The 16,325-nt window shown below is 48.9% G+C and overlaps 1 protein-coding gene across 4 annotated transcripts; it reads right to left on the bottom strand.

Annotated features, from left to right (window-relative positions):
• Positions 1-613: 613 nt before the first annotated feature.
• Positions 614-16,084, bottom strand: TAFA3 (TAFA chemokine like family member 3). 4 transcript variants are annotated; one of them, XM_045546829.1, is made up of 6 exons: positions 15,760-16,084; positions 14,538-14,594; positions 13,088-13,203; positions 12,312-12,461; positions 11,322-11,446; positions 614-689 (listed from the first exon to the last, which is right to left on the bottom strand). In XM_045546829.1, the coding sequence occupies exons 3-6, from the start codon at positions 13,200-13,202 to the stop codon at positions 687-689; spliced, it is 393 nt and encodes a 130-aa protein (XP_045402785.1). In that variant the 5' UTR covers position 13,203; positions 14,538-14,594; positions 15,760-16,084; the 3' UTR covers positions 614-686. The 4 variants fall into 4 exon arrangements, with proteins under 4 accessions (XP_045402785.1, XP_045402784.1, XP_045402782.1 ...); XM_045546828.1 differs by lacking the exon at positions 614-689 and adding an exon at positions 9,561-10,113; XM_045546826.1 differs by lacking the exon at positions 614-689 and having other exon boundaries at positions 10,754-11,446.
• Between the last annotated feature and the right edge of the window lie 241 nt (positions 16,085-16,325).

Here is a 16,325-nt window from a genome sequence, read left to right as displayed (position 1 = left end):
TTGCTGGGGTTACTTTCCCTTCCACCGTCCCCCCCCCACCCATAGCACAGAGGACATACCTCTATCATGGCACTTAGCACCCAGTCTAGCCCCTGGCCCCTCTCACCTCCCCTGAGCACTAACTGTGAAGTGCTTGGACTCTGGGCAGTTCAGAACACAGCCCACGTGTGATGAAACGATGTGAGCTTTAGAGCTGAACAGACCTGGGTTCAAACCCGGGTTCTTCTGCTTGTTGGCTGCGTGGTCTTCGGCCAATTACTTAATCTCAGAGTCATAGACTCCTTGCCTGTAAAATGAGAATAGTAATGTCTACCTTATGGAATTAATGTGAGGATTAAATGAGACCATGCACCAAGGAATGTCTGCCCCTCAATTCTCACCACCTGTTTTTTTCCCGGTCCTGGACTCCCAGCCAGAGAGAATGCTATTGAAGGCCCTCAGACTTTTCCTCTCTGAGCACCTGTAACTGCAAACTGGTGTTAATAACACTTAGCTCACAGGTTCTTGTGGGGATTAAATGATTTGAGATCTGTGTAACCAGTTTATTGAATTACAGTGACTTGGTAGGGCTCAAGCAATCACACCTTCACCTTTAACCCCAACATGTAGACTCATTTTGTGGTTCTGGCTGAAATCTCAGACAGCTTCTGTACATTTTTCTGGTTGCTTTCAGGTAATAGTCCTGGTCACTTTCATGAATGGGAAGAAGGAAGAAAATAATTTGTTAGTATTTACATTATAGTAGTTCCCCCTTATCCACGGGGGACATATTTCAACACCCCCAGTGGGTGCCTGAAACTGCAGACAGTATTGAACATTATGAATATATACTGTTTTTTCCTATACATGCATACTGATGATAAAGTTTAATTTATAAATTAGGCACAGTAAGCGATTAACAACAACAATAATAAAATAGAACAATTATAACAATATCCTGGAATAAAAGTTATGTAAATGTGTTCTTTCTCTCTGTGTCAAAATATCTTATTACACTATACTCACGTATTTTCATACCTTGGTTGACCCTGGGTAACTGAAGCCTCAGAAAGAAAAACCACAGATAAGGGGGGACAATTGTAATATATTTAGATTAATGTAAGGAAAAATACTTTTTAACTACTACAGTCTTCACTTCTACAACTGCTCATGTGGTCATAGCTGGTAATTTTAAATTCATTCTCTACTATTCAGTCCATATGCTCTTTGCTTTCAGCAAATACCTCACCTAATACAGTCACCAAAAGATATTTCTGTCACATATTTTATGTATAATTAACCTAGGCAGATAAATTCCCTTCTAAACCCGCAGAGCCCAAAGTTGTGGGGCTAGAAAACAAAAATTTCTGTAGTGGATCACTAGGAGTAACCACGAGAGGAGCCGTCCCCCTTCAGCCCCTTGATTTCCAGACTCAGGAATTCTGACTATGGGAACAACAGCACTATGTATTGGTTACTGATTCAGGCCGTATACAGCATTGTGGAGGACATGGCCCTGCCCAGTGTTAGCACTCAGCTGGCCTTGTAACTGAGTCTCCAAAAGGTCATTCCACCATGCTATTAGGTCATTTACTGCAAGGTAATCAGGTACATTGTAAGACCTGTGAATTCTACGATCATGAGCCCATTGCCATATTTGACTTGCTATAAAATGAGTTCCCTTGGGCTGGACGTGGTGGCTCACGCCTGTAATCCTAGCACTCTGGGAGGCCGAGACGGGAGGATTGCTCGAGGTCAGGAGTTCAAGACCAGCCTGAGCAAGAGCGAGACCCCGTCTCTACTAAAAAAAAATAGAAAGAAATGATCTGGAGAGCTAAAAATATACATAGAAAAAAAAAATTAGCCAAGCATGGTGGCACATGCCTGTAGTCCCAGCTACTCAGGAGGCTGAGGCAGAAGGATTGCTTAAGCCCAGGAGTTTGAGGTTGCTGTGAGCTTGATGCCACGGCACTCTAGCCTGGGCAACGGAGCGACATTCTGTCTCTAAAAAATTAATAAATAAATAAAATAAAATAAAATGCGTTCCTTGGTCAGGAGCTATACTTAGTAGAATACTGTAACAATGAATAAGATATTCTGCAAGTGGTCATTTTGGCAGCAGCCTGTGCACAGGGGAAAATCCATATCCAGAATAAGTGTCTACTAGTGAGAAGCAGCACTGTGCCTTCTGTGACAAAAGTGTTCCAGTGCAATCAACCTGCCACCAAATGGCTGGCTGTTCACTCTGGGGAATGGTGCCATATTGAGGGTCCAGTGTTGGTCTCTGCTGTTTGCAGGTGGGACGCTCAGCAGTGGCTGCAGCCAGATCAGACTTGATGAATGGAAGCCCAGGTTGTTGAGCCATGTGTACCTTCTATCCTTGCCACCATGCACACTTTGATCAAGAGCCACTGGACAAAGATGGGGATGGCTGCAGAAAATGACTGGGAAAACAATGTGGCATCTTGGTGTCCTGATTAAGGTCCTCCTCTAATGAAGTTGCACTTTGGTGAGTATTCAGGTAATACATGAATATTTCCACACTTTGTGTCAGTTCATAATGGTTCATTCACATACCTATTCCCCAGACTTCCTTATCACCAATTTTCCAAGTGCATTCCCTCTGATTCCCTAAATATCAAGTCAAACCTTTAGCCACAGCACACATTTTTTTTTTTGTTTTTTTTTTTTTGAGTCAGAGTCTCGCTGTGTTGTCTGGGCTAGAATGAGTGCCACGGCGTCAGCCTAGCTCACAGCAACCTCAAACTCCTGGGCTCAAGCGATCCTCCTGCCTCAGCCTCCCAGGTAGCTGGGACTACAGGCATGCACAACCATGCCCGGCTAATTTTTTTCTGTATATATATTTTAGTTGTCCATATAATTTCTTTCTCTTTTTAGTAGAGACAGGGTCTCGCTCTTACTCAGGCTGGTCTCAAACTCCTGACCTCAAGCAATCCACCCGCCTCGGCCTCCCAGAGTGCTAGGATTACAGGCGTGAGCCACCACGCCCAGCCTACACCTTTTTTTTTTTAAATGTATATCTGTACCTCTTGCTATCTCTCCTTCCAGGCAAAATGAGCAACCATGTGTACTGCTCAAAATTCTGTACATTGATGGAATTTTCCTTTACCACTAACCTTGAGGGTCCTCTCTGAAAGGGGCAGTAGTGCAGCAACTATCTCCCATGTGGTGGACAAAGCCCTGAGGAAGGAGACTAAAGGTGTAGTGCTGGCCCTGCCAGTTGAAAGCAAACTGCTCAGCTGATCTTTCCTAACAGGTATAAAGAATAAACATTTGCCAGGTTAATAGCTGCATACCAGGTACCAGAGGATGTCTTTGCTCCATAAAAAAAAATCACATCTGTAACAGAAGCTGAAATTGGAGTCATCCTGATTAAGTTTGTGATAATTCATTGTCATTGTCCAAGATCCATCTGTATTCTGCAAGTTGAAATAGGCAAGGTGAAAGAGGATATAGCAGGAATCACCACTACTACATCCTTCGAGTTCTTATGAGGGCACTAATCTCTGCAATCCCTCTAGGAACAAAATCTGTTTGGGCTTTCTGTTTTGGTAGGTACCGGCCATTCTAGAGGCCTCCACTTGGCATTTCCCACCATTATGGTCCTTATTGGTTGGGTCAGTGAACCAATATGAGGTAGAAATGGGAGTGCCTCTTCTCACTGTTATCCCTAGTAATTCACTAGCAAAATAGTACTTCCTGTTGCCAAAACTTGGGCCTTGCTGGTTTAGAGGTATTGGGTTCTAGGGGGAGAATGTCTCCACCATGGGACACAACAATGACTCTATTAAACTGACATAGAGACTGGCCACTTTGGGTTTGGTTTTCAGAAATCTTGTCCCTGAAGCTACAAGAAATAAGGGTTTCCTTTAAAGCAACTAGAAGCATCCTGCTCCTGTACTCAGACCTTGAGCTAGGAATTAAAGTCCAGAGCTCATCATTTTCTTTCTCCAAGTTCTTGAGTACACCTAGAAGCAACTAACTAATGCCCCATACTCTATTTCCATTTAAATGTTCAGTAGGAGCAACTACTTGGTCACCCAAAACCTTGCCTTTATAGGATTTCTTTTTTATTATAGGTGACTACTAGTGATTTAATATACCTGTCTTACCACTGCATGCCATGATTTACCAATGTCACCTTTACCATTGGCAACAGGGTCGTTAATGTCTTTAAATCTAATCAGATAAGTTCAAGATTACTATCACTAATGTTCCATTTCTTTGGAACCATTTCCATTACCTATTTGATGTTTGATATTCATACTAATGGCATTGGTTAGGGTTCCATCAGGGCAGGAGAGACACTAAGAGTATTGTATAATAAGAGACTTATTATAGGAATATGGCTCTGTAGAATTTTTTGAGAAACTGGGGGAATAAGTTTCTGAATGAAGAAGTTGCAGCATCAGAGAAAAGCCGCTAATTAAACTTTCAGAACTCAGGTATGCTAGTTACAGAGCAGGATCCTAGAGAGGAGAAGTTTATAGAAGTCTGTTGCCTCTGCATCTGGGTTTGACCTGGGGCTTCTGTTGGTCGAAAGGGCTGGGAGTTGCCCAGTAAAGCTGGATGCGGAGTCAGGGAGGTAAGTGCAGCCGGCAACCTGCTGACACTCTAACTATGACAACTTTCAGAAAGTAGTTGCTGCTGCTGCACTTCTCTGCCTTTCGAATCATTCACAAATTAATCTTTGGCCAGCTCTAAACCAAAACCATGCAGAAAGAGGATTCTGGAAAATGTAGTTCTGGTTTACCCAAAAAACCCCTACATGCCATTTATTAGCTACTTCATATAGCATGAATTTATTTAATGTCTGAGTCTAAGTCTCCTTCCATCTCAGCGTTTAGGCACTGTTTTGTGGGAGGACATTTCCTGGATTTCTCCTACTTATAGGTCCCTCAGTGTGAATGATGCTTCCTTCACTGGCCTCTTATGACTCCGTCTCAGACTCATGGCTTCTGGTAATCTTTCCCTAGCTTGGGTCACCTCTCTCTTGCAGGCAGGCCTCTTGGGCAGTCTACATCTGGCCCATGGAAAACATGCAAACATCCATGCTCTGCTAAGCTCTGAGGGGCAGCTCACTCTCAAGGTGGTCCTCTGGACTCAACCGTACCGGGCAAGCCAGCCACAGCCACTTGCCTTCAGATTATTTTTAGGCCTGAGTCCCTTGGTCCCTTGGTCCCTCACGCTCCAATCAATTCAAGTCAAACTCTTGGAGTTCTTCTCTGGAATCCTCCTCTTAAGTGGGTTACAGTAAGAAAGAATCAGCCCTTTGACTGGGGGTGGAAGAAAGTGACCACTCTTTCCAGAAAATCTTCATTACCGCCTGCTCTTTAACCTTAACTCTTAGCCCTCTCTGCCAGTCTGGAAATGGGTAATGAGCTACTGACCACCCCTTCTGCAAGTGTGTAGAAGTAGCCTAGCATCTTGATTTAGAACATGGGGGTAGTTTAGAATAGTTGATACCTATTTTTCTTTTCCTGACCTTTAGGGCCTCTGTCCAAATTTTGAGATGAGGAGAGTCCCATCTAACATTTTGTTACCTATATGAAGAGCCTAGCATGGTACTTGCCATGTGGTAGATACCCACTAATGGAAGCAATGGTGTGTTGCCAATCATCCAGCCTGTAGGTCAATCCAGCCTTCGAAAATGGTTGGAATTCTCTTCCTCTAAGCCAGACTCAAGGAGAGTTTGTACCCTCATGCATGGTTTGAAAGGCAGTTGCCTGGTGCTTCTTATGCCCAGTCCACATATCTTTTCCAAACACAACATTTACAGCCATCTGAGTCCAGTAGCTGCTGTGCCCATGCCCACCCAGACTCACACTCAGTGACAAATCACAAGCCCGAGGAAATCAAGAACCAGCTTAGCTGCTCACACTGGGGGAAGGGGGAAATGAACTCTCCCCTGTTCTGGAGACTCATCTCAGCCACAGCAGGCCGAGTGGGAATCTACAGTCGTGGGCTGAGCTGTGTGCAGCCAGTGTGTCCTGGCCTGGCACCTATCTCGATCAGTCAGTCTCTGTGCTGAACTGGTTTTTATGTATTTTGAATATCGTCCTTGCTTGTGGCCATGGAGATACTCAAATCCTCAGACACACAGAAACACCAGCAGCAAACATGCATGCACAATTACATTTTTACATATGGGCACACATGCAGTTATTTTCCTGAAGTTTTCAAGTAGAAGTTACATAAATTTGGAAAACATGAGCTGATCTGAGGTGTGTCAACATATTAGGGAAGCAGCCGTCTGCTCCAAGTCTTTCTCTTGGCCTCTGTTTTAGTCTTTATGTCTTCATTTCTTTGGTTGTTAGATATCACAAGTGGCATTAGAAGGGACTAAAGGGGACAGAGGCACAGCCACAAAAAATATATATATCCCCAAATGCAGGAATATAATGCAGAGTCATTATTTTCCAGATTGCAAGTGTGTATTGAGAAAGATTCAATTAAAACACTAGGCAGCAGTTGACAAAATTTTTCTATTAATATAAAGGGTCAGATAAATATTTTAGACTTTGTGGGCCATATTTTCTCTTCACAATGACTCAGCTCTGCCGTTGTAGCACAAAAGTAGCCGTAGACAATAATAAACAAATAAACACAGTCATATTCCGATAAAATTTTATTTACAAAAAAAAAGCAGCAGGCCAGATTTGGCCCATGGGCCTTAGTTTACGGACCCCTGCAGTAGGGTCTAAAGAACCCAGAAGCCATCAAAGCTAGCTTCACAGATTTTTCAAAGGTTGATATGGGCTCCATTATATCTCCCCCAGAAAGGATAAAACTCCATTGTTTGGATGTGGCATCAGTTTTGTTCTAATTATTTTGTGCGTGCTTTGGTGTTTTGATGTTCTCTTTCTGTGCATTTATCTCTAAATGCTTCCCATTCTTCATTCTGTCCCCTTGTACTCACAGGGTTGGGTGATTTTAGAATAAGCCTCTTTCACATTCATCCTTTCTAAAATCCCGCTCCTTTTCAGATTCCTCATCTGTACTGGGGTAAGATGTGATGTACAATAGTGAAAAGAACACTTGTATGGATCACTGGACAGGACACGACACCAGCTTGCTGTGCCATCTTGCTGTGTGTCTTTGGGAAAATCACCTAACATCTCTGAGCCTCCCTTCCCTCATCTGTCAAATGAGGGAGTTGGCTAACTGGTCTCTAAAATCCCTTCTAGCTATAAGCTTGTGATTTTAGGAAGTTGTAACCTCAATCCGGGCAACTGTCTGGGGCCATTAATTAGGATGTCACTCACAGACCATGAAATTACTAGGAGGCCAGCAGAAATTAGCCGCATGATCTCCTATAGTTGGCAACCTTCCTGAGGCTTTCACGGCTAAGGATGGTGGGGGTACCAGCTAACTTCAGAGAATCTGAGATTCTATCCCACTAAGCGGATAAAAGGAAGACAAATGACTTCAGAAACCCTATGCTCCAGGAAAATTAATTTACATTTCTAAACTGCCATTGTAAGAGCTACAAAATGCACACAAATATTGTTTGGAATATCAGTTGGAAACAGGACCCTAGGATGCTACTGTGGGAAGATGGGACACTTTCCCTTCTCCATCAGACCCTCCTATATAGGCTCTTCTGGCCATATAAAAGGTACTCCTCAAAGCCCACCCAATAAATATACGTATAGGTCAGGAGGAAATGGAGGCTTTAAGGAGTTGAAAAAAATGAATTAGCAATTCCCAGCATGTGTCAAAGAAAAGAAGTCTTCTCTGTAAGCAAGGATGAGGGAGGTCAGGGAAGGTCGGGGAACCCAGACTTTGGCTGAGGCAGGGGCTGGCGGTGGTTGGCGGCTCAGAGGAGAGTTCGTGTATCATCATTCCCACTCTTGGGCTTTCCCCAGCTCACAGCCCAGTGGCTTGTGGACACAGCAGATGAGCAGGGGCTGGAGCCCTCTCCCTCCAGCCTGGACACAGGCTCCAGGGCAGGGAGGGAGTGGAGAAGCCCACATTCTGGCCTCCAGGAGAACAGGCGCTTATTGTCTGACTCTGCTAAACCGGTCTCATTTGTAGCCTAAATAATTCACTCACTAGTCTCTCAAGGAGCATTAACAGAAAAACAAAACCCGACCCAGCCCTCGAGCTCAGGTTCCCCCTCCACGGAAGGCAGGCAGGAGGCTGGGAGGCAGTCCTGAGCTGCAGAGCTGGCCTGCCTTCAAAGGTTCGCTGGGCTTGGCAACTTGCCGAAAACGACCCAGAGTCGGTTTTTTCCCAGCCCTCTAGCTAAGGATGGTTTTTACATTCTTAAAAGGCTTTCAAAACAAAGTGAAACAAAACAAACAAACATCAACAACAAAAACAAAGAATATGTAACAGAGACTATACATGGTATGCAAAGCCTAAAATATTTCCTACCTAGCTCTTTCCAGAAAAAGTTTGCCAACCCCTTCATCTATCCTCCAGCCTCGAAGGAGGCAGTGACATCCTTTGACCACCTCTTGGCCACCCAACCCCATGACCCTACTATCTGCAGAGATTCAAAGTTGTCAGAATTCTGATATTTACAGTCTAGTGAGAAGCTGGCATCACTGTTCACTCAAATACCAAAAACAAAACAAAACAGAAACAAGAAAATAAACTGGACTGGACTGAGGAAGGGGGAATTTCAAATAGTCTTGATTCCATTACATGGCGAGGGAGGGAGAAACTGAAACCTGGCCCCAAACTGTCATCTGATTCACCTTCTCTGAGGGTCAGAATTCAGCATCGTCCAGCTTGGTCTCTACTGATACCCTTCTCCCTAAGCCCCTGTCACAGAGACTGCAAATTGTCTTACTGATAAGATAGCTAAGTAGCTCATGGCTCTGAGTCTCTGAAGCCTGTGTGTCATTCCCAAGTCATCTTGGGTGCCATCCTAACTGTGCTGACCCCTAAACATAGGCTCCAGCCTGCCGCCTCTCCTGCCTTGCAGGAGCCTTTGAAGGGAGGGGACTCTGACCAGCCCTAAACCCTACCAGACTCTCTCCTAGAGCCAGAGCTTCTGAGAGTTACAGCCTAAAGACCTCAAAAGAGAGGGGTCAGAGTGGGCAATGAAAATGCCAGCTCAGAGTGCTGCAGATGTAACTGGGCTGAATGACCTCTGGGCTGTCATGGGACCTGTTTGGGGTTTTGGGGGTTGAAGGCAGAGTGGAGACCAAATGGCCCCACATCCTAGTGTGTGGATATTCTGGATGATTTCAGACAAGGGAACAGTGACTTTGGTAAAAGTTACTGCTCTAGCATCTCCCAAGAAAAATGTTCCTGCTGTCCAGCCAGTATTTTGCAGTTTCTAATAACTTGAGACAAAATTAACATGGAAGGCCCAGGTTGGAATCCCAACATTCAGGCTGGCAGGTCAGCAGTCTTAAAGGTTTGCCCAGGCTGTGAGATCTTGGGCAAGTCACACCTCACCTCTCTGGGACTCAGTTTCCTCATCTGTTATTACAAAACAAGCAAACAAAAATCTGAGGTGCTTGGATGGGGGTGATTTTAAGGTAATGTTCAACCCATACCCAATGAATAGCCTAAACCAGGCCATGCCTCTGCAGAAGGTCAGCTGGGAAGTTGTTTGGCTTCATTTTTGCTTTCCTTCCCCAGGTCAATCCAATCCCATCCAAATGAGATACCACAGTTCCGGCATACGAAAAGAGTGCTTTCCTTCAACATGTGAGCAGCTTGCTGGGGATTCACGACTGATGTGAAAGAGGGAGGTGGTGGGTGGTGAAAGTGACCTCTTGTCTTTGTGCCCTGTGGCCCAGAAGCCAGAGTCTGGTACCATACACTTGAATCTAAATTTTCTAAATTGTCTGTCATCAACACCCCAACTCGATTGCACATTCCTTAAGGGCAGGAATTGTGTCTTGACCTTGCTCTGTGTCCTCAGAAGAGCCCACTTCAACACTAGGTATGTGGCTGGAGATCCATCCATATCTGCTGAACTGCTTAATTGAAAGGCTCCTGGAAAGACTGACAGTGCATTTGGCATGGGACATGTGTCCAGGTAAGTGAATCCCCAAATTTGCCGGCTAATGACAGGATACCATTCTTCAGTCCATGGCTCAATCAAGCCTGTTCTGTCCAGGCCATAACCCCCAAGAGCTATCGTGTGACCTAGAGAGCAAAGCATGGTGGAAAGGGGAGGGAAGGTTAGAGAAGGGAATGCCTATCCCCGCCCCAGCATGCCAGAGATGCCCCAGTATATGCAGTCACTGAGAGGTCATTGCTGTTGATCCCCTCCCCCAAAGCAGTCCAGACCGGGAAAGCATGGCCTGGTGGTCCATGCAAACATAAATCAGGCAACCCTCACCACGGGTTGCTCAGAGTAGCCACCCAAATTGCAAGCACAGTGATCAGCCTTACGGTCTACAAACCCAAACCTATAACATGATGACAAATGTCACAAGCTTTGTGGGAGGTCTCATTCTCTTCTAGTCTTAAATATACTCAGAATGACTGTCTCCCTTCCCTGCCTACACACAGGAAGCTCTATTTCACATCCAGCCAAACTTTTTCTTGCTGTAATTCCTTTTGTTCTGTGCTCTGTGAAAATGGTTGCTGTCTTTAGCACGCTGAAGGCTGCCTTTCCTTCTCTATTTTTTAGTTTGTTTGCTTGTTTGCTGTGTGTGGTGGCAGGGCAGAAAAGCAGAAGGCAGAGCTCTGGCCTGCCCCACAGTGTCATTCTTCTATACAAATAGTGGTGACAGAGTGATGCAACTGATTAACCGTGACACACATGGAATTGCTAATGAGTTTGATAAAGTTTTAATTAACGCTTGTTCTGTGGGGCAGGCAGCAAACCATGAAAATAATAATCCTCTTGGGTGCTGTCAAAGCTGACAGAGAAACTGGACTCCAGGAAGGTGGGTATGAACTCTAGGGAGTTAATAACAGTAGGAGTGGGATGGGGGTGGAGGGACGGTCCATGGTAGAGGTGGGTGGGCAGAGTGGCTTCCGTACCTGGAATTCAGGTGGAAGTAGAGACTCCTCCCTGAATTATCTAGATAATTTTCTCAATTCTCTACTTTGTTTTTTAGAGACCTGACATATTCTGGAGGCAAACTCACTCCAGGCAAAGAGGAGGAAACTAAGGCATATGGAACATCAAGAATTTGCCCAGAAGGACACAGTAGCTTTCAAATGCAGAGCCCGTACTCCTGTCTCCAGTCAGGACAGAGGCAGAACTGTCTGGGACGTATTCTCGTGGTTCACAATCTCACCTTGGGGCACTGACATCCCAGACTCCCAGGGCTTCGGTGCCCCTTTGCTACCCCAGGTGAAGGGGGAAGAGAGGGGTGGGATGAAGTGTCCACCCCGGATACCTTGGTGGTTTTGACTTTCTGTCCACTGCTGCAGCTCCATCCTGAGAGGTCTGGAAGCACCTTACAGTCCTCCCCCGGCAGGCAGGGCTCCATCTGACACCACCACCTCTGCAGGACGATGGAGGCTGTGGGAGCAGGAGGCAGGGGTGCAGCTCTAAACTCTCTGCGAGCACAGCAGGCAGTTAAAAAGGGGGTCTGCGAATGAAGTGGATGTTTCCACACACCCTCGGGTTTGAGCCCTGCGTTTCCTTCGTCTTTCCCCTACTCCAGGCTGCCCAGAGAGGCAGCACTCAGGCTGAGGCTTGGGGACATAACTCTATCAGCTTTAATCCCACCGATCCCTGCATCTCCCCAAAGACAGCAAGGAGTGAAGGCGGGCGAAGTTGTCTCTAAGGCAACCATGTCGCTGGCACAGAGGCACAATCGTCAACATACCCCCTTGCTGTGTGTGAGCAAGTGTGTGAGCAAGTGTGTGAGCAGTTTGGAGGGGCCCACAGCCGGTGTGTGTGAGAGCCAGTGGGCAGGTCTACGGGGAGCCAAATGGATGTGAGAGCACCAGCGTGGGGGGGGCAGTGGGGAAGCAGGTGGGTGTGGACATGTGTGGGACACACGTGAGGAGAGAGGAAGAGTGTGGCTGAGAAGGAGAGGAGCGCATGTGGAAGAGGCCCGGGAAGGAGCAATAGGTGATGAAGCCCGTGTCGGCCGAGTGACAGGCGAGAGGAGTCTGTGGCGCGGAGGCCGGCGGCTGTGTATGCACCCGGCAGTGGTGCGCGTGGCTGGGTGCATGCACAACAACAGCTTTCCTTATCTGACATGGGGATGGTCACATCTGCCCTCCTCCCCCCAGAGCGTGCCCTGTCACTGGAGACTCTGATCATGAAAACGCTGAGATGGGTATGAAATTTATCCCCAGCAGATGGCGAGGCCTGAACAGAGCTCCTTATTGCTCTGCTCAGGGCCTCCCTGCCCAGGTCCCGGCCTCTCACTCACCGTCTACACAGGAGGGCTTTGCCCGTGTGGTGCCGGCCACCTGGCCAGAAAAGCAGGAGCATTTGACAGTCTGAGAGCGTTCCTCGATGCGGTTCCGGTTGCAGCAGCGATGAGCGGCAATCACCTCGCAGGTGCCCTGCTGCACGAGCACTGAGGGGCCAGCAGCACGGGATCAGGCACCCAGCCCAGGCCCCCAACCCTGCTCCCCCCACCCACCCTGCTTGGGGCAGGGCTACGGAAGAGCTTTCCAATGGAGGGGAGGAGCAAGCCGGTGGAATCTCCCTGCTGCTTCCCAGAGCTCCTGTTCTTCCTTCCTCCCCTGTGAGGCCACACTCATCCCCCTTTGGCAGAGCCTGGCCCTTGTGCAGGAGAAAGATGGAGTCCCACACCAGCCCCCACCCCTCTAGCTTCCTCAGGGTGAGGGCGAGGGCCCAGAGCTTACAATGCGTGGGGAGGATCATCCGCTTACACAGGCTTTAGTCATCCCAGAAGGAAAACCACAGAATAGGCCAGGAGGCTAGACTCAAGCCCCCACCGAGGGCCTCTCCCTCTGCAGAACACCTTCCAGCCTGGAAGGGAAGGTGAGCAATGGGTCTGCCCAGGCCTCCTCTGGGCTGGGACAGAACAGGGGGACAGAGTTTCCTGGGTGAAGAACAAAGGAGGAGCCAGAACCCCTGTCTCGGAGATCTACCTGCTGTGGCCCGGGGTGGAGTGGTGTCCAGCTCCCCAGGTGTCCTGGGAAACCCCCTCCCCAGGCCCCGTCACCTCCCCCAAACCTGTGGCAGTTGGAGGCTGTGAGGTAGCCGTGGCCAGGCGGGTCCACAGCCAGGCCAGGCACAGTGCCAGCAGCCAGCTGCCCGTGCTCCAGTTCCGCGTGGCCCTCTCACTCATCCTGTGGAGAGAAGTGCACACCCTGCTCAGCTGCAGACAGGAGCTCCTCCGTGCCCAGCTTGAGCACCTTCTCTGGGCCATGAGCTTTAGGAAGCACGAGGGTGGGTGGGACGCACACCTTGTTCCCGGGCAGCTTTCAGTCCGGCACAGAGTCACTGTAGGCAGTGAAGAATGCAACAGGAGGAAAGGGGAGCAGGAAGGGTGAGTCTGGGAAGAGGTGGCACTTAAGAGGGGTCTTGGAGGACAAACTAGATATGGCCCCATGGAGGTCTATGACATGAGAGGAACCATAATGTTGACTCCCAATTTTTGAGCATTTTTTGACCTAGGCACTGGACATACATATTCTTGAATCCTTCATGACTGTCCTACATGGTAGGATTATTGTTACCTACTTTACAGATGAGCAAACCAAAGCTCAAAAAACTTGGACACAGCCTAAACACCCATCAGTAAAATGCTGGCTAACTGCATTGTAGAGGGTCTAGACAAATGCAGTCCCATCCAGACAGCTGTAAAAAAAAAACAATGGGAAAACGCTTTATGTACTGATGCATGCCTTGATATTCAATGATAATCCACTGTTAAGGAAAAAAGAAAAGTATAGAATGGTTTGTATAAAATGTATGAAAGGGAGGGATTATCTATGTTGCTCAAATATATATATAAACTAGCTCTATAAAATGTATAGAAAAACTAATATTATTTGCCACCAAGAAGAGAAACTGGTTGGCTGGGAGATGGAAGTAGAAGGGAGACTTATTTTTCTCCCGATTCCTTTATTACTTTTTGAGTTTCCAACTATGGGAATGTAATAGCAATTCAATTTAAACAAAATTTAAATTTAAAAAGGAAAAAATAAAACTGAGGCTAATAGAAGTCAAGTGATTTGCCCAAGTCCAGGCAGCATGTGGATGGAAGAGTCCGGAGCCCAGAAGCCTGCCCTACACCCACTGCACTGCTCCTGCTCTCTTCCCCTTTCCGTTTCCTCCTCCATCCTTGATAGTTTGGGCCTCCCAAATCTAACTCAGAGGGTAGGCTAGAAATGGAAGGAATCCCAGGGAAGAAGAAGCACAGAGTACCTGGGAGTTTCCCAGCCACAGAAGGGCGGGAGCAGCCCAAGGAGGCAGCAGGGCTGCAGGCTCGGGGCTAGGCCTGGACCACTGCCTCTGTGCTCAGCTAGCCCCTGGGGGCACTCCGGGTCTCTCACAAGTGCCAGCACAGTTCTGAAAATACCAGAGGCCAAACCAATGCCAGGACTCAGCTGTTCCCTCAAATAGGGTGCGTGATCTCTATCCACCCCTCTACCCCATCTTCAACTGTCTCCTCACTCACCTTTTGGGGGATCTTTCAGTTCTGTCTGCTCATCTACTGGCCTCAGACTCACGCCACCTGTACAAGTAGGAAAGATTCTTGGGGAGTTGCAAAGGACAGATGGAGTCCATGGCCTTGCAGGAGGTGAAGGAGGACCTGGGAGAGGGCAAGGGGCTGGTACCTGGGCAGGGGGCAGTCTCTCCTCTGCCCTGGGAATTTAGAATTTAGAGGTGCCCTTGCAGACTGTGGCAGCACGTAGGGTGGTGAGCCTGAGGAGAGTGGCCTGCGTGGGTGATGGTCGGGAGGTGCCTAAGAATCAGTGCTGTCCCGTCTCTGCTCTTGGGAGGGAGCTGAGGATCAGGGAAGGAGCAGAACCTGACAGATTCCTGTGGAAAGAGGCCCCTGGGAAAGATTCCGAGGCCCTGAATCCTCTTCACCTCCACCTCCTACCCCCATGGCACTTGCTTCCTGGACTTGTGTGGAGCTGGCTCAGCTCTGCCACCCTCGCTCCCAGTCCTGCCCCAGAGGGCTAGCAGGCGGGCGTTCCAGGTCTCTGTGCCTCAGAGGCCACATCCCCAAGTAGCTTTCCATTTCTCCCTGGGGACCTCTCCTCCCTCACACTCCAGAGAGAGGCAGAACTGAAACACAGGATGGTGGGGCCCAGGAAGGACAGAGAACCCTGAGTCCCAGCTCCCAGGAGTGGGAGAGACAAGAGGGGCCTGTGGGGGAGGGTGGAGGAAGCGGTGCCAATACCCCCAGGTGGGTGTGCTGCCATGGAGGACAGCTCCCCACTCTTCTAGATGTATCTCTTTTCTGAGTAGGTCCTCTCCCTGCCCCAATCAGGAACCCTCATTTGGACCATTATAAACGCAGCTTTGTCTTCTCTCCGGTGATCCTATTTCTCTCTGAGCTGCCACACCCTCCAATCCAACTCAGTCATCTCTCCTGTGAACCCCAAGAAGTTGACAGGGGAACTCATGTGGGCCTGGACCTCTGGCATTCTGTTCCCTCCCTCAGAAAGAGCTAGAGAAAGAAGCTTCTGGGATTTGTTCTTCGGCTTCCATACTCCCGCCTCAGTTTCCCAGCCTGTTTTCCCAAACTCCAATCTTGGCTATGGTGAGTCTGAGTTAGCAGCTCGCATACCAGCCAGGGTGTGGGGATGTGAACCACGAGAACCATCAACCTTTCTCCACCTTCTCCCGCGCCCACTCCTCCACATCCGGAGACCGCACTCGAGACCTACCTGCCCCACAGCGGTGCCAATGGTTCGACTTGCTGGCCGGAAGTCCTCCTTGCCTCTGAGCCGGGGACCAAGACTCCGACAGGCAGACTGCAGGAGGGAGCGGCCAGCTCGGGTGCTGTCTAGCCCGGAGCCCTGTCCCCCTCACCAAGTTGCTGCGCCCCCGGGACGGCGGGGCTCTGGCCAAGCTGGCATCACCGGCAAGGCGGGCCCGGCTCGGGGCACCGGGGATCTCCGAGCCCGGCCCCGCCAGCTCTGCAGAGCTCAGCCGGGGGCCCTCCGAGGATCCTGCCGGCAAGCCGGGGAGCGCGCAGCCGCCGCCGCCTGCTCCCGGCCCGGGGCCTCCCCCGCCCCTCCGGCCCCGCTCCTCCTTCGGGACGGCGCCGGGCGCTCGGCGGGGCGGGGCGGCACAGCCGGGACGCAGCGGCCCCTGGCGGCCACGGGCAAGAAGAGGCTCGAAAGGACATCGGTCCCGCAGGTTCCGTTCGCCTGGACATCTCACTGGGCCAGGCCCTGGCAACTCCGAGGAGGTCCCTCAAAACCCTCGAGGTCTTCTGGCCCCTGGGCCT

Source organism: Lemur catta, chromosome 3 (assembly GCF_020740605.2).
Source record: "Lemur catta isolate mLemCat1 chromosome 3, mLemCat1.pri, whole genome shotgun sequence".
NCBI classification, from domain to species: domain Eukaryota; kingdom Metazoa; phylum Chordata; class Mammalia; order Primates; family Lemuridae; genus Lemur; species Lemur catta.
The sequence above is the reverse complement of the archived record's forward strand: the minus strand, read 5'-3'. Positions and strand labels throughout refer to the sequence as shown.

Coding starts and splice junctions, on each gene's coding strand:
- TAFA3 (XM_045546826.1), bottom strand. CDS start 13,202: ATGAGTGAGAGGGCCACGCGGAACTGGAGCACGGGCAGCTGGCTGCTG. Junction 12,462..13,087: donor ACAGCCTCCAACTGCCACAG/GTTTGGGGGAGG, acceptor CTGGCCCCTCAG/TGCTCGTGCAGCAGGGCACC. Junction 11,447..12,311: donor AAAGCCCTCCTGTGTAGACG/GTGAGTGAGAGG, acceptor CTGCTCCCACAG/CCTCCATCGTCCTGCAGAGG.